Source organism: Lampetra planeri, chromosome 1 (assembly GCF_965212315.1).
Source record: "Lampetra planeri chromosome 1, kcLamPlan1.2.h2, whole genome shotgun sequence".
Classification (NCBI taxonomy): Eukaryota; Metazoa; Chordata; class Hyperoartia; order Petromyzontiformes; family Petromyzontidae; genus Lampetra; species Lampetra planeri.
In genome coordinates, this window is record NC_136107.1 from 18,760,164 (window position 1) to 18,783,354 (window position 23,191).

General features: G+C 48.2%; 1 protein-coding gene across 1 annotated transcript in view; it reads left to right on the top strand.

The window, feature by feature from the left end:
• Positions 1 to 23,191, top strand: part of DNHD1 (dynein heavy chain domain 1) — a 98,754-nt gene that overhangs the window by 40,593 nt on the left and 34,970 nt on the right. The window contains exons 21-33 of the mRNA XM_078595453.1: positions 596 to 693; positions 928 to 3,984; positions 4,335 to 4,605; positions 5,960 to 6,065; positions 7,103 to 7,292; positions 8,405 to 8,750; positions 9,207 to 10,920; positions 11,420 to 11,634; positions 16,078 to 16,276; positions 16,930 to 17,032; positions 18,880 to 19,029; positions 19,495 to 19,686; positions 22,118 to 23,081. Coding sequence (XP_078451579.1) covers positions 596 to 693; positions 928 to 3,984; positions 4,335 to 4,605; positions 5,960 to 6,065; positions 7,103 to 7,292; positions 8,405 to 8,750; positions 9,207 to 10,920; positions 11,420 to 11,634; positions 16,078 to 16,276; positions 16,930 to 17,032; positions 18,880 to 19,029; positions 19,495 to 19,686; positions 22,118 to 23,081 — 7,605 coding nt within the window. The remainder of the gene's footprint in view (positions 1 to 595; positions 694 to 927; positions 3,985 to 4,334; positions 4,606 to 5,959; positions 6,066 to 7,102; positions 7,293 to 8,404; positions 8,751 to 9,206; positions 10,921 to 11,419; positions 11,635 to 16,077; positions 16,277 to 16,929; positions 17,033 to 18,879; positions 19,030 to 19,494; positions 19,687 to 22,117; positions 23,082 to 23,191) is intronic.

Genomic DNA, 23,191 nt, shown 5'->3' on the forward strand with positions numbered 1-23,191 from the left:
TTTTTCAGTAAGGCACTCTTGGTAGGAAATAGTCTGCGAATTATTCTCTGTCCTAAGCGTTGTTTTGTTAAACTGAGGAAAGACCTGTAAATGATCTTTCAAGTGTCCTGTAGATTGAAAGGAGATCGCATTTGATGGTTGACATTGCAGTGTGACCTCATCCCTGCTGTTACTAGGGATGCCGGGCTGCCTCCCAGATGACAAAAATAATGCGGGACATTACTTACAATCTTCTTGGTTCTTTCGGTAAAGTCACGTAGAAGGAAAATAATAAAAAATAAAACATAATAAAATAATTATCACGACGTTTCGGCCACAACGCAAGCAGCTTGCGTTGTGGCCGAAACGTAAGAATTATTTTATTATTTTTTATTTTTTTATTATTTTCCTTCTACGTGACTTTAACGAAAGAACCAAGAAGATGAATCCCTGCAGTCACGAAAGCTTTAAATAAAAATTACTTACAATGTTTATGTTTGAAATCAGTTGGTTTTTGTAATTGAATGAGGCTATATTTTTTCAGTTGTATATAAGTTATTTAACCAATAATGGAGGAATATGCAAGTTTACCTTTGAATGTCGTGCTATTTGGCAGATGATATGCTGGATTTGTGGGTCACTCTTCAGTCAAAGTGGCTCTTTCTCAGCAAGGTCTTCAATGAGATGGGCCTTCAGAGAGATCATCCTCAACTCGTAAGTTTCGAATTAAGTTAAATTACGAATGCACACCTACTCGTGTACGTTTAAACTGCAGTTCATGTTAACGAGCCCATATAGATGCTGACGTCATACAAATATAATCAAAAAGATGTGTGCTATCATTATCTCACAGTTTCTTGTTTGTATACAAATCTACAGCTTTTCATCTGCCCCCTTTGCTCAGTGTATGAAACACCTCTGGCTATGTTGTGTTTTTGATTCTTGCAGGCGCAGAAGTTTCACAGCGAGGTGGACAAAGTTTACCGGGACGTGGTGCAGGCCGCTCTGGACGACCCCTCCGTGCTGTCGGTGCTGGGCCACCGGCGAGAGTACGCGACTCGGCGCGACCAGTGGGGACTCGCGCTCCGCACAATGCTCGCGAGCAGCATATCCACCGCAGAACAAGTCTTCGGCGAGTTGACGCGGCTGACCGACTCTTCCCGGGAGCGGTTCGCTCGGCTGTTCCTCCTCCCAGATGAAGACATCATGGGTCTGCTCTCCTGCGCTTTTGATGCTCACAGGCTGCTGCCATTTGTGACGCGGTGTTTTCCCGGCGTGGTTGGCTTGGGCTTTGACGCGTGTCCACCACCCAGCGCTGGCGATGGCTCTGAGGCTGCTGACCCAGCGTTACGCGCCTGTGCAGATCCTCTCTCCATTGTCGCGGCTCACGGGGAGGTGGGGGAAGTCTTACGCTTGCGAGAAGACGTTCGGCCACGGTACTGCCCAATTGCTTGGCTGCAGGACTTTGAAAGGTCCCTCGCATCCACTGGCTGCCATCAGTTGGTTGAATGTGTTGCGTTCATGTCAGGCGAGCCCTTTCTCGACCCATCAGAGATAGCAAACAGTTGCATTGTCAGGCGATGTAATTTTGGCATTTGGAATGGACCGGAGGAGGACATCACGGAGTTTTTGATTAAATGGAATGCTTTGTTGGCAAAATTTTCAGTGCAGTACATAGTTGTAGCATCTGAGGTCTTGTGGACCAAATTTATCGTCCTTACCTTGAGGGGAAATGGAAACCAAATTCAAAAAGCAAAAGACGTCTGTAACATGCAACTCGGTCGCCTGGTTTTTGCTCTGAGATGGCACATGAGCCAAGGTTCAACATCAAAAGATGCTACCAGGCTGCACCTCCTTTTGAGTTGCCTCATTACAAGGACCTGCAACCAGAGGGACAGCCTTGCCTCCGTCCGTTCGGAGGGCAGCTTTGAGTGGCAGAAGCTGATGAAGTATTACCTTGGCTCCGACGTTGACGCCGATGTCAAGCACGTTAGAGGAGGCTACGGTGGTGGAGCGGAGGGGCCGGGGTGCCGCCCGTCTTCGACCATGTCTGCTGAGTCACAGTGGAGCTGCTGGGTGGAGCAGCTGGGATTCCGCTTCTCGTACGAGCACGAATACCTGGGGCCGTGCGCCACTCGCCTCGTCATGACCCCCATGACGGAGCGCTGCCTGCTCGGCCTGGTGCTGGCCCTCAGCGACTGCGCGACTGCCGCTCTCTTTGGGCGCCCAGGGGTAGGGAAGTCAGCGATCGCCTCGGAGCTAGCATTCGCCTTTGGCAGGTTCCTGGTGAGCGCACGGTGCTCCCAGCAGCTTCTCCCCGGTGATGTCTTGCGCCTTGTTCGTGGAGCGGCGAGGTGCGGCGCCCTGCTCGTGTTGGAACATGCCGACCAGCTACTGGCCGGCACTCTGTCCATCCTATCGCAGCAGATCCTGGAGCTGCAGGCAGCTCTGAAGCAGGCGTGGCTTTTTAAGCGTGACAACAGCAGCGCACACTCACACACAAGCCACTGTGTAGACAAGAATACCGTACCAAGCAACGGTGACCATGATTCAGTGAGGCTTCCTTTACGAAACTGCGCTTGTGGAACTCATGACGCACAAAACAAAAGTTCAATTTCTGAGTCATTCAGACGAGTGAACTTTGAGGACACCTGTCTTCATGTAAATCCAAGCTTTGGTTTTTTCCTCACGTTCATTGAAAGCCCCACTAACTCTGGGTTCCCTGGGAGCCTCATGAGCTCAGCTTTCCGGTCGGTTTCCGTACTGACGCCCAGCATCCACGTAATTGTCGAGGTCCTCCTACTGGCGGAAGGATTTTGCGACTCGTTCTCACTCGCGGCCAAAGTTTCGTCTTTTTGTCAGGCTGCAGATAAGTGTGGGTTCCTGCGCCCTGTGGGTAAAATGTGCCACTTGCTAGCCATTAAGTGCATTCTTAAGGAAGCCTCCAAAATATATCACGCCAGAATTCTTGCCGATAATATCGAGGATGGCAACGGGAGCACAACCAAAGGTGACAGCACAGATTTCTACCCCTGCAGCCCTCGGCATCCCCCGCTGTCGACCAACCCAGGGCTCTCCTACAGGAAGAGCCTGCACGAGGAGCGTGCCGTGTGCGCTGCATTCCACGGAGTGAACGTGCTCTTCAGGGCAGACTCCCTGCGGGAGGCGCAGGACCTGCTCGGGGAGTTCATGCCGTCGTTCATTAATGCACGTGAAGGACGTTCCTCCGAGTCATGCCTGGAGTTTAAAAGCGCGGTCCATAGCCAAATCCGCGAGGACAACTTGCAGGTGACGGCGAGCGGTGTTCTGAGCGTGCAACAGCTGCATCAGTCGCTGCAGGCGGCCCCCGGGGTCATCTTACTGGGACGTCCGGGGAGTGGCAAGACCACGGCGTACCAGACGCTCGCAAAAGTTATCAACCGACTGCATGGTTCTGGACTTAAAACAGCGGGGTGCTCTTCTGCTGGCTTTCGGGGTGAGAGTGATGAGCTTGAGAATGCTGGCAGTCGTGGCATGGAGGATGTTGAAAGTCCTTCTGACAGTATTTTGGTCAGAACTTCAGTGATTTTCCCAAATTGTTTGTCACTTGAAGACCTTGTAGGCAGCGGTTATAACAACAAAACTGGGCGGCAGGGAATTGTGCAAAAACTATTACGAAGTGCAGGTATAGAGGAAGAATCTGATGCAGGCTTAGCTGCTCCAGGAAACACCTTGAATATATCGTTGACCAACAAGCCCATGCCTAACAAAGCCAGGAGCTTCAGACAGACGTGGATCGTGTTCGATGGAAACTTTCATCAGGACCTGACGGAAGCACTGGCCACGTATTTTAAGCTAGCTTGTGGCTCTTCCTCCACCCTGAGTGACTGGCCAAAGGCTCAAGGCTTCAACAAGGTCTCATTCATCTTTGAGACGAGCGACTTGGCCCACGCGTCCCCTGCGGCTCTCGCTTGGCTGCCTCTTGTCAGCTGCTGCGGGGAAGACCAGTGGAGGAATATCCTGGAGGTGAGCACAAGCTTTCTGTTGACGCAATTCCTGGCCAATTTGAATTCTCGCATCATTTTTCAATTGACAGCCGTATGACACAGGCAACATTTCACATATTCCATGGTACGCATTATGAAATAATTTTTTTAAAAGTTGTTGCACTGTACTATCTGTGCCCCCATGTCTATGCTCGCCGCCTTCACCAACCCGCACTGACTCGCATGGTGAAGTACGGTCCAATAACCCCCAAGACCTACAAGGAGTGGGGAGGCCTTCATCCAGCAGTGGACTGACAAAAAGGGCTGTAAATGCAGGTGTAGAATTCACTCTACTGATGTGTTTTATAACTCGTGAATGTCTCCTCCCAGTCATGGCTGGAGGGGGAGTCCATTAAGCTCGGTGTGACTCACGGAGAAGCGCAAGCCTGGAGGTCTCTGGCTGAGGACGTGTTCCCACCAACGCTCGCGTTCTTGCGGAGTAACCCACTGGCCCTGGCTCCGTGTGGTGGCAGCGCCGCGCCGGACGGCGTGCAGGAGGTCGCGTCGTTCCTCGGCTTCATCACCGCCCTCTTGGAGACGTTTCCAATCGCACCGCGGCAAGAGGAGTGTGGCACCAAGGATGAGCAGGGCCTTGCTGGAGGTGAGGCGGACACCTCGGCTGTTAGTGAAATTACTTGGCCAGAAATGTTTAATTGTTTAATGTTTACTTCGGTGGAATGGTGGTGCATTGGTTAGTGCATTGCGCATTGAACCTGGCGGCCTGAGTTTGATTTCCATCGACGCTTAAAATCAGTGGTGAGTGATATCTTAAACAGTACTGGGAGTACCCCCACCACTCCTTCACCACCTCCACTAATCAGTGTGCTGAAGTACGGTCAAACAACACATTCATTTTAAGGAGAGTCAAATTGACAAAGGCCTGTAAATAATAAAGCAATTTACCTTTCAGCAAAGCATCCATTACTTTTACAACTCTGAGTTCTGATTGGAATGATAGGCTTATTCCATGTTATTCCTTTTGAATATGGGTAGGCACTAGAATGCCAGGAGACACCCAGCATATGAGTGGAGAATACTCAAACCTTACACAGGTCAAATTTCACACTGCACATCATCTCTACGTGATCCACAAACCCTTCCTCCAGATCATTAGATGACAATCACGCATCGCTTTTCTTCAACCCCATTAATTTCAATCAATGAAGTGGAGGCATCTCCGTATGATGCACCAGCTAGATTTTCAATCCTGACGAAGAGGTCACATCATGTTATGCTGAGCAGAGAAGACACGGCTGAATTTATATTAGTGAACATGATTTATTTTATGTGCCCCCATCTCTGTCAGATGACTAACTCGATATACACCCACAGCTCCATTTTCCAATTACCCCGCAAGCTGTAGGATGGGCACGTGAACTGCATTTAGCTGTGATGTCCAATCAGTCACAGTAGAATATCCTGCCATCGATCTTTAATGGTAATTTCAGCCAAGGTGATGGAAAAAATGTTTATGATATCTGTGTGTAATTGGCAGTTAATTGCAAATATATTTTTTTATTTTAATATGTTCTTGGATGAGATTCAGCCGCTTAAAAGTTGTTTTATATATACATATATATAACTGAAAATGCGTCTTATTTTTTATCCTGGCAAAATTGCATGGTGCTCTCTTTAAATGGGGGTGAAATGGAGGGTTATAACAGTTGACCTCCATCTAAAATGACACAATATTTTGATGGGTCGTTTTATTTTTTTATTTTACATCAATAACTTACATGCTAATTGCTATATTTGCGTCTTCTGCACCAGTAAACATGGGTTGCTATTCTTGCTAGCTGAATAAAAAAAATGCTAAATGTAACAAATTTAATTGAATCTTGGACATTGATCACTAAGTTTAAAGACAGCGATCTTTCGTAATTTGCCCTGTTTCATTTGCGTGTGTTTTTTTTGGGCGGTGGTCGGGGGTGGAAATGACTTCCTTATGTAATTAGCTTCACCGCCACAAGACGTTCCTGGGTGGTCATGCAGCGCCGAACGGGCCGTTGCGCTGTTCCTCTTCTCCTACGTGTGGGGCTTCGGAGGACGCCTGGAGACAAGGTCAGCAGGAAGCTTTGTCTCTAACAGGGCATTCATTACCAGAGGCACTGCAGCTCACCGATTCCGCACGCAGGAGTGGAACCACACAATGACACTCGCCCCTTTGGAAAGGAAATTGTGTTCTTCTGTGAATCCGAGTTCTTGGAACACATTGCACTCCCTCCTGCGTGGAAATAAAGACCCAGTTGTTTACGCGTTGAGTCCATTCGTTGTGTAACCGGGAGTGGCGTGTGTTTTGTTAAGGTGCCATTACATGTCAGGAATATAATTGGCTGATACAATATTTCAGCTGATGAGCTTTTTGGTTGCCTTTGTTGCTTGGCCACTACCGTTTGCAACAGCCTATCATGTGAAGCGAGTGATGTTCCAAGTCCTACAGCAGATGGGCACGTGTCTTTGTGTGTGGAGGGGCAATGGGGGGGCTGACATGGTGGTGGGGGGCAGGGGTGACGAAATACACTCACAATAATATAACTTATTCACATTGAATCTCATGAGTATGGATACATGTTAATTAATTATGTGAAAAAAGCATCCGTATCTGTCAATTAGGTTCCATTTGAGTATTTAACCACAGGTTACTTTTCTCTTGTATAGAATAGGGGCTTGTTTAATTGAATCAATTATGTATATTTCATTTATTTAATATATCTTTATAATAAACCTTTACCAAAAAACTATTGAAAAAATATCTATTTTTGATGTGGAATAAATCCACATTTATCCAACCACAAAGCCCTCTTCTACCGACTCATGACTCACTTGCCTGCTTCCCTCCTCGCACTGCATTTATATGTTCACTCGTACGTATTGTGTGCACGAATCTGTTATTGTTGCATGTGATTGCATAACAGCGCAATTCGTTTACCATTCATTTGTATCAAAACAACAATTGAATCTTTGAACAAATATAGATAAATTGCTTAGTTTCATCGCTGTTAGCGATCCAGACATGATGTTAACTTTAAAAGTGGCCTTAATTTAAACCCAAAAAACAAAATGTCCTGTGTGGGTGTGTGTGCGTCATGCGGTGGCAGACACTGGGGCGAGTTTGACTCGGTGGCCCGGCGTGTTTTGAGCACGAGCCGGCACGGAGTCACGCTGCCGGAATGTGGCACGGTGTTTGAGCTGTGGCCTGAACCACCCGAGGGCCGCCTTGTCGTTTGGGAAGTCTCGCAGGCGTCGGCCACAAGCAACCCCAGGGATGGATTCGCTCCCTTTCCACAGGTACAGTGATACTCCTCCAGTGCCGATGTGAAAATCCATCCCGAGGTTTCCAGCTTCACCACATTATTTGGTTTATTGATTTCAACTTATTTCAGCCGCTCTGTTAAGTAGCGTAATGCCACCCTTGGGGCTAATTTACGCTTCTTAAAGATCTTGGGCTGCCTACAAACTTTTAAAACGCACAGTAATTAATGGCTATTTGGATACGGCACAGAATGACTCCGGATCACGAACCAGAGCTCTTTCAAACTAAATTTAGGACACTCATTGTTAAACTAGGACTTGAATATGAGTGCATGTCTCTCATCGCAGTGTGTTTCTTCTGATGTTCACAAAGTCTAAAATGTGCTTATGGTAGTGATCGAGTTAATCAATATGCTGCTAACCATGGAATCAAAATGAAAAAAGTGTTCACATGCGTACTCATTATGAAGCATGACATGTACTTTCTGTGCATCACAGCATCTTGCTATGGTAGGTTCTTCGTAAATAAAGATGATGATTACAGTAACAGTCATGCACAGTGCTATGTTGCATGTCTCTTAGTTGTGTGATAAATCACCTCCCCCAAAGCAATTCAACAAAATGTCACTGTTTGGGGTTGTGATTTAAATCAATACTATTTCGTTTTGTTTCTGTCTCGTTTGTATTGTTTTATTTGTATTATTTATCATACTTTTTCTGTCTTATTTGCATGGTTTGTGTTCTTGATGAGCAAGAGCGTAACTTTTTTTAAAGTTGTTGATTGCTCTTTCTCCACTGCTATCCCCATAGTCTTTAACTCCCTTTCCCCAGCCATCTGTGCTATTGACGCTTCCCCAATTTAAGTTCCGACTCAAGAACGTTTTTTTCCCTGCCTACAAAACAAATATGCCCACTGTTTCTATACAGCGTCTTGACATGTGAGCACATTCATACGCTACGTAAAATAAAATTTTATTTCATAAGTAACATGGTCATGTCATTGCGATCACATTTGCTTATATCTAAATCAATTGCCTTTTACACACACACACATACATATCAATGCATGTACCCTGAGCATAGGAATTTGTTTAAATGAACAGCGCGATGCACTGTTACATTCTACTATCTTATTCCACCTCCCACAGCACAAGTGGTACGCGCGACTCGTGGAGATGCTGGTGTCGGCAGGTTCCCCGTGTCTCCTGCTGTCTCAGGCGGGCAGCCTCAACAAGGAGCCGGCTGCCACATGGCTCTTCCGGTCACTCTGCACTCCAGGGAGGAACTTGTTTGGCCAGGGCGGCGAGCAGCACCGTGTGGCCGTGTCGCCCTGCCTGAAGGCGTCGCGCCTCCGTCAGGTTCTCCGGGAGAAATTGTCCCTCAGCCGCGTGGTGAATTTGAGCGCCAAAGGAGAAAACGTTTTGGGCTCTGGATCTAGAGCAGAGCGAGCACCCTTCCTGGTTTTTCTGGATGATCTCCACCTGGCTAAAGTTGGTACGTAATTATGTTCTGTTTTGAAATCATTGTAGGATTTCCACGGGATTTGTGGTTATAAAGATAAGAAGTGTATTCCTAAATTGGCTGTGGTAGGAGTCTGAGCAGAGCAGAACACAATGACGAAATCTTAACATAGGATATGTCCAACAAGGATCAAATGATAGTATTGTGTGTCAAAGACCATTTGGCTGGAATTACGTTCGTCTTCAGTTGAATGATTCTTGGAGCTTTGCACTTCTGGCAAATTGATTACTCGTTACATCTATTTTGAAAAAAATGTTTCGTCATGAAAAACATGCGATATTATCTGGTCTGTTCCCGAGTCAATATTCGCCAAGGTACAAACACGGTGCCCCATGGTCACAATATTATTTACCGAGTGGTGCTCATCCTCAGTGTATTGTGATGCATAACTGTGTGCATCGTGGGAGTCAAATATTTGATGTTCTGCAGATGTCAAGTCTAGCAGCCAGCCTCTGGTAGAAGTTACCCGGCAGCTGCTGTCGATGAAATCTGTGTACGACCCTGAACGCATGCAGTCTGCGAGTTTCTATTCAGCTCCTTTAAATATCCTGGCGTCGTGGGTGAACAATGGGGAGCAGAGCCGGACTGTGCCAGCACGTCTCGCCCACCTCTTCACAACACTCACCTTGCCGGCGGTGACAGAGGAGCACATTTTCACGGTCTGCGTTCCATCGCTACTAGTCTGGCTGCAGGAACTTCCGACCAATACTTTGGTTCACCCCGAGCGCCTGGCCGATGCCTTGGTCAGAGCTACATGGGAGGTGATCTCGCAGATGAGGGAATGGCTAAAGCTCTCCCAAGCTGAAGTGTGCTGTCCATTCTCTCTGAGCTCCGTTGGGGAGGTTTTGAGCAGCCTGCTCTCGGTGTCGCCAAAGTCGTGCATGCGAAGTTCGGAGAGCCCTTCTGCAGTTGCCTGTCGCCTCGTCCGCCTGTGGAGCCACGAGGCATGGCGCACGCTCGGAGACGGCCTCTGCACGGCAGAGGGGGAGGATGCTTTCCAGGGCATCCTGCTCGGAGCAGTGCAGAAACATGTAATTATTGGACTTTCATCAATGAGTGGGGAGTTCTCAACTGAGTCTCCGAACCAGCGACCCCAACACCACAGAAGAGCAGCGCTGAGTTTAGATACTGGGCTTGCATTATCTGCAGCGGCTTCTTCCAGCACTCTGCAAGCCAACATGTCCACATATTTTCATCTTTCTTCTATGTCTGGCAGTGAAACTGAAGATGATGATTATAATGATGATGGGAGGAGCCATTTGTTCCGGGCTGGCCACTCTTTGGCCGCTCAAGATGAACCAGCAAAACCAGCGTCGGTTGATGCACAGCGTGCCGAAAGAACAACCGCCACGGTGACAACTCCACGTTTAACAGGGTGGTCCGTGCGGAGCAGTTACGACTCCTGTACGAGCGGCAACAAATCAGGCGTGAACATGGCCCACTCACGATCAGGCAAGAGAAGCGGTAGAAAAAAGCCGGCCGACGAGCCACCGACCGGCAGCAAAGAGTTGCCACTAACGATGGGAGACATCCTCCACCACGGCGAGCAGTTCAGGGACATCCTCTACTGCGACAGCAGTGTCCTTGCACCCACCTTCACGGGGTTGCTGCCGTACAGGGGAAGAGCTCGTCACAAAGAGGTTGGGTGGCAGGAGCTGGCCCACGTGCTGGAGAAGCGTTCCGGCGACGACGGGGTGACGGAGGAGAGCACCCGCCGTGCGGCCGCGTTGTGCCGCGCGCTCTGCCGCCCAGCCTCCCACGCTCTGCTGATCGGCATTGGCCCCTGCACCGGCCGTCGGGCGCTGGTGAGGCTAGCCGCCGGCGCTTGCCGGGCCAGCGTATTTGAACTCGCGGAGGGCGCGAGCGCTGGGGGTCGTGCAACCATAGATGAATCTCTGAGGCAGCAAATCAAGATGGCCTGCTGGCATGCTGGCGCCGAGGCTAAACCAGCCGTCTTGTTGGCGACAAACTGGGTGGTTCGGCGGTGGCACGCACAACTTGTCGCGCTGGCAAGGGAAGGGATGTTCCCGGAGTTATACTCGAGTGCCGACCTGAAGGAGATTTCGGAAAAGCTGTCTGGCAGCTCTATGAGCAAAGACCGGCTGGCGAAGGTCGATAGAAGATCGCAGGGCCCTGTGGAAAGGTGAGCTGACCGTGCGTGCAACTCAGACTCATTCTAGCACACACAACCTATCCAGCATCCATATGACAAAAATTGTCTGATCTCGGAGAGCACATACATAGTCATTGTCATCATCTGCAATGATCATCCACTGCCTATGAGGAATGCCTTCCCAAGCTGTCACCATCAATCCATCTAGGACATGCACACGAGCTGATTTCATTTCTCCATCTCTGTGATTGATGTACTCTCAGGCGTGTTCCCTATTTTGGCTGCCACTCCATCGTTAGTTTCGACCACCGGTCATCATCCCTTGTAGCGTCTTGGGCTGCTCAAGCCCACTTACCTTCTGAACGGGCAATATGATGTCTTTAACTTGCGTATGCTCTCGAACTCCAGTGTTCCTATTCGGTTTCAGTATAATTCCAAGCATGCATCTCTCCACGCTTTGCACTCTTTTCAAATTTCACTTCATTGTTTTAGTCAATGCCCACATTGAACCGTTGTCTCACCCCGCAAGGTTTTTTCGGCGTGTGAGAAACCACCTGCACGTCGTGACCCTGGTGGACGCGTGGCAGAGCGGGGACGAGGAGGAGGCTGAGCTCACGCGGGGATGCAACTTCGCGTCCCTGGTGACAATGGCGACCTCTGTGAGCGTGCATTCTCGCTGGGGGCGCCGCACGCTCGTTCACGTGGCGCGCCGCCGACTTGAGTTCCTGCACGCGACCGTCAAAGGTGGGTCGCCACTTTGTTTAAAATCACTGCCATGAATGAGGCTGAACGTCCATTCCAAACTACAGTATATATATATATTTTTACTATTGTAGAGTAATCGCGCTGGCTGCTGACATAAAGTGATAACTGCAGTGTACGGCAGTACGCACGTCAGCAGGCGACAGTATACACGGGGGGAAGATAACTAGGGCAGAGTTCATGGAGGGGTCCATCTGGAAGCCCCAGGAACCTGCTAGTAGGTTCTAGAAGGGGGCGTGGCCAGGGCGGAGCAAGGCCACGCCGGGAGCATCAGAGGGAGTCCTGAGCGAGAGCTCGGGGATTTTGCTGGAAGTGGGTCCCCGCGCCGTGCTGTTGTTTCGCCACCATTGTCGCCACCGTCTTCACCATCACTGGGCGCCGCTAGCTAGACAGCCTGCCAACTGTTCTAGCTAGATAGTGCCGCCGACGATAGATGGTTGTGTGTGTAAAATATAGAGTGTACACCCACGTAGGGTGCGTATAGTCGCCATTGTGTGCAAGAATAAAAGAAAGTGCCTCCCGCTACTACTGTCTCCGAACTACGTCACTACACAATTTTAAACTAAACTATATTTTTTATTTTACCAGGTAAGGCCCACTGAGCCGTATAGCTCTTTTTCAGAACCACAAATGATAGCTAAATGAAGTGGCTTATCACGTGGAAATTTATAGCAGCCAAATACTCTACACGCATTTTTCTAAATGTGGAGGGAAATACCAGAGGACCCGGAGAAATATCCACGTGATCACAGGGAGAACATGCAAACTCCATATATACAGGCGTCAGGGTCGGGATTGAACCCACGACCTCCTGTATACCAGGCGAGGTAGTCAACATCTCGCCACCGTGCTACCATTCAGCCATCCAGCCATCTGTCGGTGTCAACTCCAAGTTCGGAGGTCGACGTTCAATTTAGGCCAATATTTTCTCTCAGTGCAAGTTCTCACGATGTTCCTTCCCCATGCTGAACTTGTTCCACCCTTGTTCATTTTTGTCTTTTGCCCTTCTACGTTCAATGCTTCCACGGAGATGACGAGGCAATAGGGCCCCCTGTGAGACTCGCACGACATGACCGCAGTCCGTGATGTCTTTCTCTGTCTGACTAAATCCATTCTTTGGCATCCCTGAACACAGATCCCGAATAACTATTGTCAGAGTCAATTGTACTGCACAGAAGGCTGCAGGCATGTAACAATGCGTTGCCTCGTGGATAAAAATGGATTCTTATGCTTCGCATTCACTTATCAAATTGTGGGAGAATCTACTATTTACATTTGATCTAATTATCAAGGAAAGTATATGCTAATGTTAGATTTAGGCTAATGGTGGAGACAGTGATACTTGTCATAATTTATTTATTTTATTTATTCTTGAATGGAATTGCAACCCCCAATTCTGATCATTAATTTAATCATAAGGGATGAATTGATATATGCCTGAAAGACACGGTGACAATTTTTATTTGTCGCTGACATTGGGCTCTCTGCTGTGCCATATAATTTCCTTATTAAGCACCCCTCATAACATTATATATGTGCATGTCCAGAGAAGTATTGTAGTGGTTAGCGTACTGTGTTGCAGTTTTTTGTAATCGAGGCTTGATTGTTAGAACACATAGCAGTTAGCATCTGGAAGCTGACTCAGTCTAACGTGAGTACCTCGTACGGGGTGTGGTCATCATCAGTGCTGCAGACCTAAAGGCTGGTCACACCTCCCACTCGGTACTTCGGCTGCCTTGATGTAAATACTCACTGACATCACTTGCCCCTGCATCCAGCAATGTTAAATGGGGAATTCTAGATTTGAAGCTTTCGTGACTGCAATGATTCATATTCTCAGGTTTTTTCGGTAAAGTCACGTAGGTAAAAAACATAAAAATTAATGAAAGTAAAATAAAACAAAACAAAATAAAATTCACGACGTTTCGGAGGCAACACAAGTCTCCGTCATCAGGTGGGACCGTCACAGCCGAATTAGCTGCATCAAGTGAAGCAATGATTCAAGATGTAATCCCTTATAAGCAAGTTGAAGGGAGGTGGAGAAGGGGGGGGGGAGAGCTTATCAGGCTGTGGTAGCCAATGAATGGAAACGTATCGGGAGGGAGGAGGAGCGGTGATCAAAGACTGCACGCAGTGCTCAACACAATGAATGGAGACGTGTCGGGACGGAGGGCGAGCGGCGATCAAAGACTGCACGCAGTGCTCAACACAATGAATGGAGACGCGCCGGGACGGAGGGCGAGCGGTGATCAAAGACATCACGTAGTGCTCAACGCAATGAATGGAAACGTGGCGAGCGGTGATCAAAGAACAATGAAGAGATTACTGTTAAACACTGTGGATGTTAACACTCGGTGAAGTAAATTAAAATAGTGCCTGTCAGATAAGATGGTCCAAAAAGTGTAATTAAGTCTTTTTTGCGTGGTTAATAACATCTTTCCAGTGATTACTGAGTTTGTACCCATCATCACGGTTGAAATTATGTCTGTGTTTGTATATTTGTATGGCTTCGTGTACAAACCTTTGATGGTAGCCCGGAGGTTTGCAGAGAACCTTGGTCTCGGAAAAGACAATTTCATGAGAGCCCGCCGAGTTGTAGCAATGATCGGCAACGGCCGAAGAATCAGTTCTGCCGTGTTTCAGATCTGACTTGTGCTCGCGGACACGATCAGCAACATGACGTTTTGTTTCTCCAATGTAGCAATCACCACAAATGCAACTCAATTTGTAGACTCCAGGATACTGTAAGTCAGGAACGACATCCTTCACAGATGGAATCAGATCACGGATTTTATGCACTGTACTGAATCGGACTTGGATCTTATGTTTGTTTAGAATTTTGGAGATCTTTTTGGTCACGCCTGCTATGTATGGTAACGTGATAGTTTTGGTCAGAGTTTCATGTGGTTGTTTCTGTGTGGTGGGAGAGACAGAAACAACCACATGAAACTCTGACCAAAACTATCACGTTACCATACATAGCAGGCGTGACCAAAAAGATCTCCAAAATTCTAAACAAACATAAGATCCAAGTCCGATTCAGTACAGTGCATAAAATCCGTGATCTGATTCCATCTGTGAAGGATGTCGTTCCTGACTTACAGTATCCTGGAGTCTACAAATTGAGTTGCATTTGTGGTGATTGCTACATTGGAGAAACAAAACGTCATGTTGCTGATCGTGTCCGCGAGCACAAGTCAGATCTGAAACACGGCAGAACTGATTCTTCGGCCGTTGCCGATCATTGCTACAACTCGGCGGGCTCTCATGAAATTGTCTTTTCCGAGACCAAGGTTCTCTGCAAACCTCCGGGCTACCATCAAAGGTTTGTACACGAAGCCATACAAATATACAAACACAGACATAATTTCAACCGTGATGATGGGTACAAACTCAGTAATCACTGGAAAGATGTTATTAACCACGCAAAAAAGACTTAATTACACTTTTTGGACCATCTTATCTGACAGGCACTATTTTAATTTACTTCACCGAGTGTTAACATCCACAGTGTTTAACAGTAATCTCTTCATTGTTCTTTGATCACCGCTCGCCACGTTTCCATTCATTGCGTTGAGCACTACGTGATGTCTTTGATCACCGCTCGCCCTCCGTCCCGGCGCGTCTCCATTCATTGTGTTGAGCACTGCGTGCAGTCTTTGATCGCCGCTCGCCCTCCGTCCCGACACGTCTCCATTCATTGTGTTGAGCACTGCGTGCAGGCTTTGATCACCGCTCCTCCTCCCTCCCGATACGTTTCCATTCATTGGCTACCACAGCCTGATAAGCTCTCCCCCCCCCCTTCTCCACCTCCCTTCAACTTGCTTATAAGGGATTACATCTTGAATCATTGCTTCACTTGATGCAGCTAATTCGGCTGTGACGGTCCCACCTGATGACGGAGACTTGTGTTGCCTCCGAAACGTCGTGAATTTTATTTTGTTTTGTTTTATTTTACTTTCATTAATTTTAAATGGGGAACCTTTGTGCACGTATGTCATCGTCATCTTCAGCCATGATCTATCCGCTGTTGGATGAAGGTCTCCCCAAGCCGTCACCAGCTCATGGTCTCCAAATGTAATTATCCATCTAGCTTCTGCACGCAAGTTTATTTTATTGCTCCGTCTCCATGGTGGTTGGCCACCTGGGCATGTTTCCCTCCTTCGGTTGCCACTCAGTAGTTCGTCTCTACAACATCTCTTCCAAGGATGCGTCCTACCAGACCGCACTTAGCAGTCAGATGGCTCCAACTTGCGTACGTTCTCTAATCCACATGTCCTGCTTCCCGTCTCAGTCTAATTACAAGCATGCACCTTTCCACGCATCCTTGTGCACTCTTCAGATTTTTGTTCAGTTTCCTTTGTCAGTGTCCACATCGTCAGTGTCCACACCCGTATGGTAATCACCGTTTACGTGTGCGTGCAGTACACGTCCCCGCGTATGATCAGCACAGGATTTGCGCCGTGCTGGCGAGCGTTCACCAGTCGGCAGAGACTCTTGCGTCGGAGTCGCTCGGAAACTGGGCTCAGGCCCTCTTCCCGCCCGAGGCATTTTTGGACGCGGTCGACCTCTTCTTCTCTCTGCACAACCAAATCGACAGGCACCGGCACGAGCGCATTCATCGGTAACTTCTGCTTTTTAGTAAAAACTAAACTTAAAATATGCATGCTTTCAAATGATGATCTTAAAAGTTCAAATATAAACTGCAAACCACTCAGGAATTGGTATTTGCTTTGAAAATGCATGCGATTTACCACTGAGCAAACGATGCTTCCCATTTGTCGCTTATCATTGGTTGTTTTTATTTATTTCATATACATTAATTTATTGAAACATGAAAAAAGTCGTACGGTACATCCAACATCACAATCGCTGTGTTGTGTATTGGTGGTTGAAATGTCGTGATATTCTACAAGTCAGTATTAACAGAAAGCCGTTTCAAAGTAGTCACTGAAAAAAACTGGTATAATTGGCAAGAAGAGAAAGAGAGTAGAGGGGACGGTCTTGATGACAGTTACTGATAAAGACGCTCCCAGGTCATCATGTTTGTTATCGAAGGGGACTCGCCATCGGAGCCCAGATCTGCCGATATTAGGAAGCCATTCAAGGTTTGCATTTTAAAATCTCGATTGAATACGAATTTCTTTAGAACTGCTTTTTGTGTTTAGTTTGTTGTCCTTCCCCCGCGCCTCCGATTAGCACGGTTGGTTACGTACAGTGCGAAAGGAATTCAACGTACATACATACGTCCATATCACCGCTTGTTTTAATCCACAGGCTCGGCACTGCCTTGAGCCGAGTACAGGAGGTGGAGCGGACTGTCGAGGAGTGGGAGGAGCAGATGGTCGAGCTGAAGTCCGAGCTGGAATCATCTCAGGAGGTGACACACGTCCCACAGGACACCTACTTGTATTGACTGTTGTTGAAGCTGATTTTTTCAAATATATAATTTGTGTTATGGCACTGTTGGTATGCAACTACCGACTACAAATGGTGATGCCACATAGTCTATAATCTTTATTTGGTAACAAGCGTGCTTTGTTCATTTTCTGGAGAAGTCAGTGGGTGACTGAAACCGAACATGAATTCTGCTAAAACTGACTTATCATCCAGTGCACCGACCTCTGCACTGTGTTATGCCGGATGCACATTTAAACTGGAACAAACGACATGACCTTGTCCTGTATGCACGATTTTCTTTTCTTTACAAGCGTTATAAGTGAGCAGCTCTAATTTGGTGATTCCAGACAAAAGAGGTCAGTGATAAACACCCCACCTCATTGCTCAAATTGCCCGTGTCCTCCCCAGCAATGACTCATATGCATTAAGTCATACCAGTTTGTTCCAGTCACCAAGGCCACATCAATTCTACAAAATGTTACGTATGGATTTGTGATTGCTATTAACAGTTAATTGTCTATTACATCTCAGCAGGCTCTCGCCATGTTTCAACAAAGGAACACATTCATTATTTGGTTCCTCATACCTACACCATAGGTGGTGCGTGGTTGTTAAAGTTGATGTATGTGTATGCATACTCTTAAGTTTTTTCGGTAAAGTCACGTAGGTAATTTTTTTAAATAATGAATGAAAAATTACTAAATTAAATCACGACGTTTCGTGATTTAATTTAGTATTTTTTTTTACCTACGTGACTTTACCGAAAAAACCTAAGAGTATGAATCCTTGCAGTCACGAAAGCTTCAAATCTAGAATATGTGTATGCAGTATTTATATGCTTTAGCAATGTATTAATGTATGTGCAAAATATTTCTGCAGAGATTGGAGTGCATTTTTACGCGAATGCATTTGTAAAGGAGAGCCGACACAAGATTGCAGGGGTTTCGTCTTTTAATCCTTGTCTCCCATCCACACCTGTCCCCAGCCGTCCCAATCTCGTTCCCGCCAAAGGCCCCCTCTTCCCGCCCGTTCTCCCCTTATATCTCCTCGATCACCCCTGCCACTAACCCTCCTATTGGTGGGAATCCTTCCCCTGACACCCCTACACATTGAATAGCATTGACAAATCAGTGGAAACTTCTGCAAGCAATGCTTCTGCTGAGTTGGTTGTTTTCAGCTTTTACACATGAAAAATCCAGTTTGGTCAGCTGGATTGACCGTCATCTCGGCGATTTTTATTAGCACACCCACAGCCTTTGTCTCCTGGGTGCTGATTTCTTTACGCAACAAAATACATTCATGAAAACAAATCAATGATCATCGATGGAACCTTTACAGACTAAAGAGCTCTTATATAGGCCGGAACAGTGTAAAAGGTCATGTGTGGCCAGGACCACGCCCGAACGCCTTTGTTGATGTTAGCCATAGTCAGGACACGCGCAGGACACAAAACACTGCGCCACCACTCTCCACAAAATCTCACATGCGCATACTGTACATGCAAAGACAAAGATCCCTCCTTATAGCCTGAACAAACTGTTGCGGAAAGTGCTGTTAGCGAGCACCTATGAAGGCCGGCACGGCACACGAGGGAGAGGATGGCCAGCTTCACACCCGGCTGCCTTTGTCTCCCAAGTGGCGATGTTTACACACCACACCAGGTACTCATTTGGAGCCGAGTCGACCTAGGGAAGGCCCAGGACAGATTCAGATAATCGTCACTGGTGTTGGCCATGAGCGGGAATCGAATTCGGGTCGCCAGGTTCATAGCGCAGCACACTAACCACTGCACTCCCGTTCCCCATACGTACACCTGCATACACACAGCTGGTGCAGCAGCTGCAGAGCACCTCGGACTGCAAGCACCGTGAGCTAGAGGAGGCCCTGGAGCGATGCCGGCAGACAGAGGAGCACATCTCAGCACTGCACGAGCAGCTGGAAGCACTGCGCAAGAAGATGCGAGCTCAACTCAACCAGGTTGGCCACGTAGCATCACATAGGCTGGCACGCATGCTCATGCCTCTTTGATCACACACATAAGATACATTTAGCGACAGTTTCATCCCCTCTGGTTTGGTGTGTGCTAGATTTCACTGGTCCAGCTTCTGGGTTTTTGCTCTTGGGTGAGTGTGGTTTGTTCCCGAGTGAGCCAGTGAATCAGAATCTTTATTTATCCTGGATAAATCTGATGAGCTCTGAAGTTCTCTTTTACAGATGTCCAGTAGGGGCAGTTCAGAAAGTTACAATAACATACAACAGTGTTTTGTTCCCAGGTGAGCCCATTTTTCCTGCAGATGAGCCACATTTCCAATCTACCCCACGTGAGTCCCGTCGCCGGTTTGCCTCCAGGTGAGCCTGCCATATGAGGCAGTTAGAGGCATGTGTCGCTCCCAGTTGAGCCGTGTAATGTTGTGTCTCTCCTTCCCCCTTATTCCTTTCCAGGTGAGCCCGGTGTACGAGGCGGCCCTGCGGGCCCTGCGCGCACTGCGTCCGCGCGACGTGGAGGAGCTGCGCTCGTACCGCGCTCCGCCACCCCCTGTAGTTGCTGTGGCGGACGCCGTGGGCCTCCTCTTTGGATGCCACGCTGGCTGGGAGGACACGCGTATACTCATGCTGCGCCCAAACTTCCTGCAGGTGCGTGCCCATGGTAGCTTGCGTGAGCGCGCCCGTGTGCGCGAGTGGGGAGCGGTAGTGTAGCGGTTAGCATGCTGCGCTGCAGTGATGAAAAACTGAACTGGTCGTGGGCCTCCCCTAGGTCGACTCAGCCTCAAATGAGTACCTGGTGCAGTGTGTAAAAACATCGCCACCAGGAAGATAAAAGCGGTCTGGCGTGGTGCTGGCCACCCACCCCTCGTGTGCTGTGCCGCCCGTCATAGGTGCTCGCTAACAGCACTTGTGCCAACAGTCTGTTCAGGTTATACGGGGGATCTTTGTCTTTGTTCGTGTGCACATGTGTGGGAGTGCGCTCCTGAGCGAGGACTTGAGTGAGTAAGGAGGTGAGTGCTCGCATGAAAGGACCTCTCGTCCTCTGCTTCACCTTTCTCTCCCATTGTTCCTTCTGTTGACATTTTCCTCTTGCCATGTTGAGGTGTTGTGTCTGGCGATGTTCATTTTAGTTTAAGATTCATCATTTTTTTCAATGTTCCAATCAGACACTTAAAATGTTGTTTCCCTTCAGAGGATCTATGAATTTCATTATCTGCGGTGACATTTCAATCCAATAATCTTTTTTGTCTTGGTTTTACTGCATCATTTGTATTGTTTCTCATTTTTAAATCCTTTATATTAAGTTCGCTTGCTTGCTTGCGTGCTTGCTTGCTTGCTTACGACCGTGTAAATCTTTCGGTCGTTTTTTAACCCACTTCCCGTGATCCAATCGAGCTGACATTTTGCACACAGACTCGTTGTGCGAGACAATTCATGTTCGTGAAAAAAAATTCCCAAAATTTTACACTTTTTAGGCAAAAAAAATGTATTTTACATATATTCAAATAGAACGCATTCATGTCTTTACAGTATAAGAGCCCAGAGCGTAACCCCTCCACACGCCGTGGCGGAGTAGCGCAGTTGGTAGCGCCCTCGCTTCCCATGCCAAAGGTCGCGGGATCGATCCCCGCGTCCTCCACAGGCGAATATATTTTTAAATCCTTTATATTAAGTTCGCTGCCACGCATATAAAGGATTTATAGTGAAAAACTTTGTTTTTACGGGTTATACTTATTGTCTGTTAGGTTTATGCAGTTTTGTTCACTCTATGAGCACAAACCTAACCCAAGAGTGTGCCTTTCATGTCATTTGCATAAAATACTCAATTTATCAACTCTCACACGATTCTATTCACGTGTCATTAATCGATTATATAAGAAGTAATTTTAATTCATGAAGTAGGAACCAGAATTTCCATAGGATCACCAATACTCGCCACTAGCAAAGTGATGCAGTCTTAACAGATAGTGCTCTTATTACTGACTTTCAGGGTATAATCAAGAAGATGATGACAATGATAATGACAATGATAGGAGGCTTGCTGCTTAACTTGTTGTGTAATTTTATTTACAAATGCTGAGAGATAGATATTTTATTTTCTTGGCTAATTCATTACTCCGATGTATTTTTTTTATCATTTAACTGCCCATTATATTTATAGAATAAAACATAGATACAATGAACGTGGAATCTTTCCTTCATGAATTAGGTCCAATTATTGGAGTTATACAACATTTAAACCGTGTTTAGCATGATGCGTATGCATACATTACATTATGACCCGTGTAAATTTCAATATGAAAGTCAACTGATGGGTTTTAAAGAAAAGTTTAGAGCATAAGGAAATAGCCACCGATTTAATAACGAAATTAGCATGGAGTCATGAACCCAGAGACCTGAGTCAATTCCCAGCCACTTTTAACATCAGTGGCGAGTGATACCTGACCCGGTCCTGGGGCCCCTCCTTCACCAACCAGCACTTACCAGCGTGGTCAAGTACTGTCAAACAACTTCCTGACCACCAAGGCGTGGGGAGCACTGGCGGAGCCGGGGGGGGTGGGGTGGCACATGCCCCCCCAATGATCATTGGCATTTTGCGACCCCCACTGCCACTGTGTAGCATATTATTACTTGCCAGGGACTCTATGAGATGATAGGACAATAGTCTGAGTCCATAATTGGCAATAAGTAATGGCAAAGCAGTTATAAGTGACTCACAGAATTGTGTGCAGTTGCGTATACAGTACACGACTTCCTTGAAGGCGAGCGCGATGCCGATCACACAACGTGGTTCGAATTCGACCCTCGATCGATGGCTGCGCCATCCGCGCACACGCGTCGAATAAAAAGCAAGGGACAAGTCCTTACTTACTAACAACTCCTCTATCATTTTTCATTGCTGGAGGGGTTTCCCCCCCCCACCTGAAATTCCTGGCTCCGCCATTGGTGGGGAGGCCACCATACAGCAGTGGATTCACAAAGAGTTGGTAGTATATAAAAGGCACCGATAATCATGAAAATTGGTGAGTTTTTTTTACTGAATGTTTTTTGAAAGAATGCTATTTTGCAATCACCCAAGGACCTGGAGTTCTTAGACAAGGACGGCATCACAGACGAGACATTCGAGCGGCTGGAGGCGGCAGTGCTCGACCCGGGCCTCACGCCGGCGCTAGTGCGGGAGTCGAGCCGTGCCGCCGACTCGCTGTGCTCGTGGCTCCGCGCCGTCTACGCCTACGGCCGCACGCGCCGCCTCCTACGCCCCGCCAAGCTGGAGGCCGCCGCCCTCGAGGCCGCGCTGGCCACGGCCCGGCGATCGCTGGGCCGCCGGCGCCTCCACGCCGAGCAGTTGAGCGGCGAGCGGCGGCACGCAGTCGAGGAGCTGGAAGGCGCCGCGCTGGCGCGGGACGGGCTGCTTGCCCGCGTCCACGATGCTCGGTCGCGCCTGCAAGAGGGCGCGCACCTGCGGACCGCGCTGTTGAGGCACAAGGGCGGCTGGGAGTCGCTGAACCGAGAGGCGGGGGCGCTGTTGAGCGCCGCTGCCGGGGACGCCCTCTTGGCGTCGGCCAGCGCGGTGTATGCGGCGCCCTTCGACGGTGCTTCCCGTCAGCGGCTTCTGGTGGCGTGGCTTCGACTTTGCCTCGATGGTGATGGCAAGGATGGAGACTCCACGCCGGCTCCTCCCAGCAGAGCCCAGCAGGTGACATGTGACGGCGACCCAAAAGAAAACGTCACGTCAAACGTGAGCGAGGGAGGTTCGACGACGGGACCGGGCGCTGTCATCCCCGTGCGGACGCCGTTCTCACTGCGAGACGTACTGGGTTCGGAGGAGGAGGATGAGAGATGGCATCAGGAAGATCTGCCGTCATATGCTGGCGCCAGGGAGGCGTTCCTGATGGCACACGTGTGCGCGCGACACGTGAGACGGCGGCGATGCCTGTTCTTTCTGGACCCTGACGGGCAGGCGGCGACCTGGGTGCGGCTCATCGAGCGAGAAGTGGCCTCGGAGAGAAACGCAGCAGATCAACAGCGGAGTGCAAGCGCAGGTAAATTTGTCTATGTCTATGTACGTATGTTGCATTTCTTTCGACTGTGCTAATCAGAGGTGCGGGGGAAGGACGACAAACTAAACACAAAAAGTATTGTAAAAAAATTA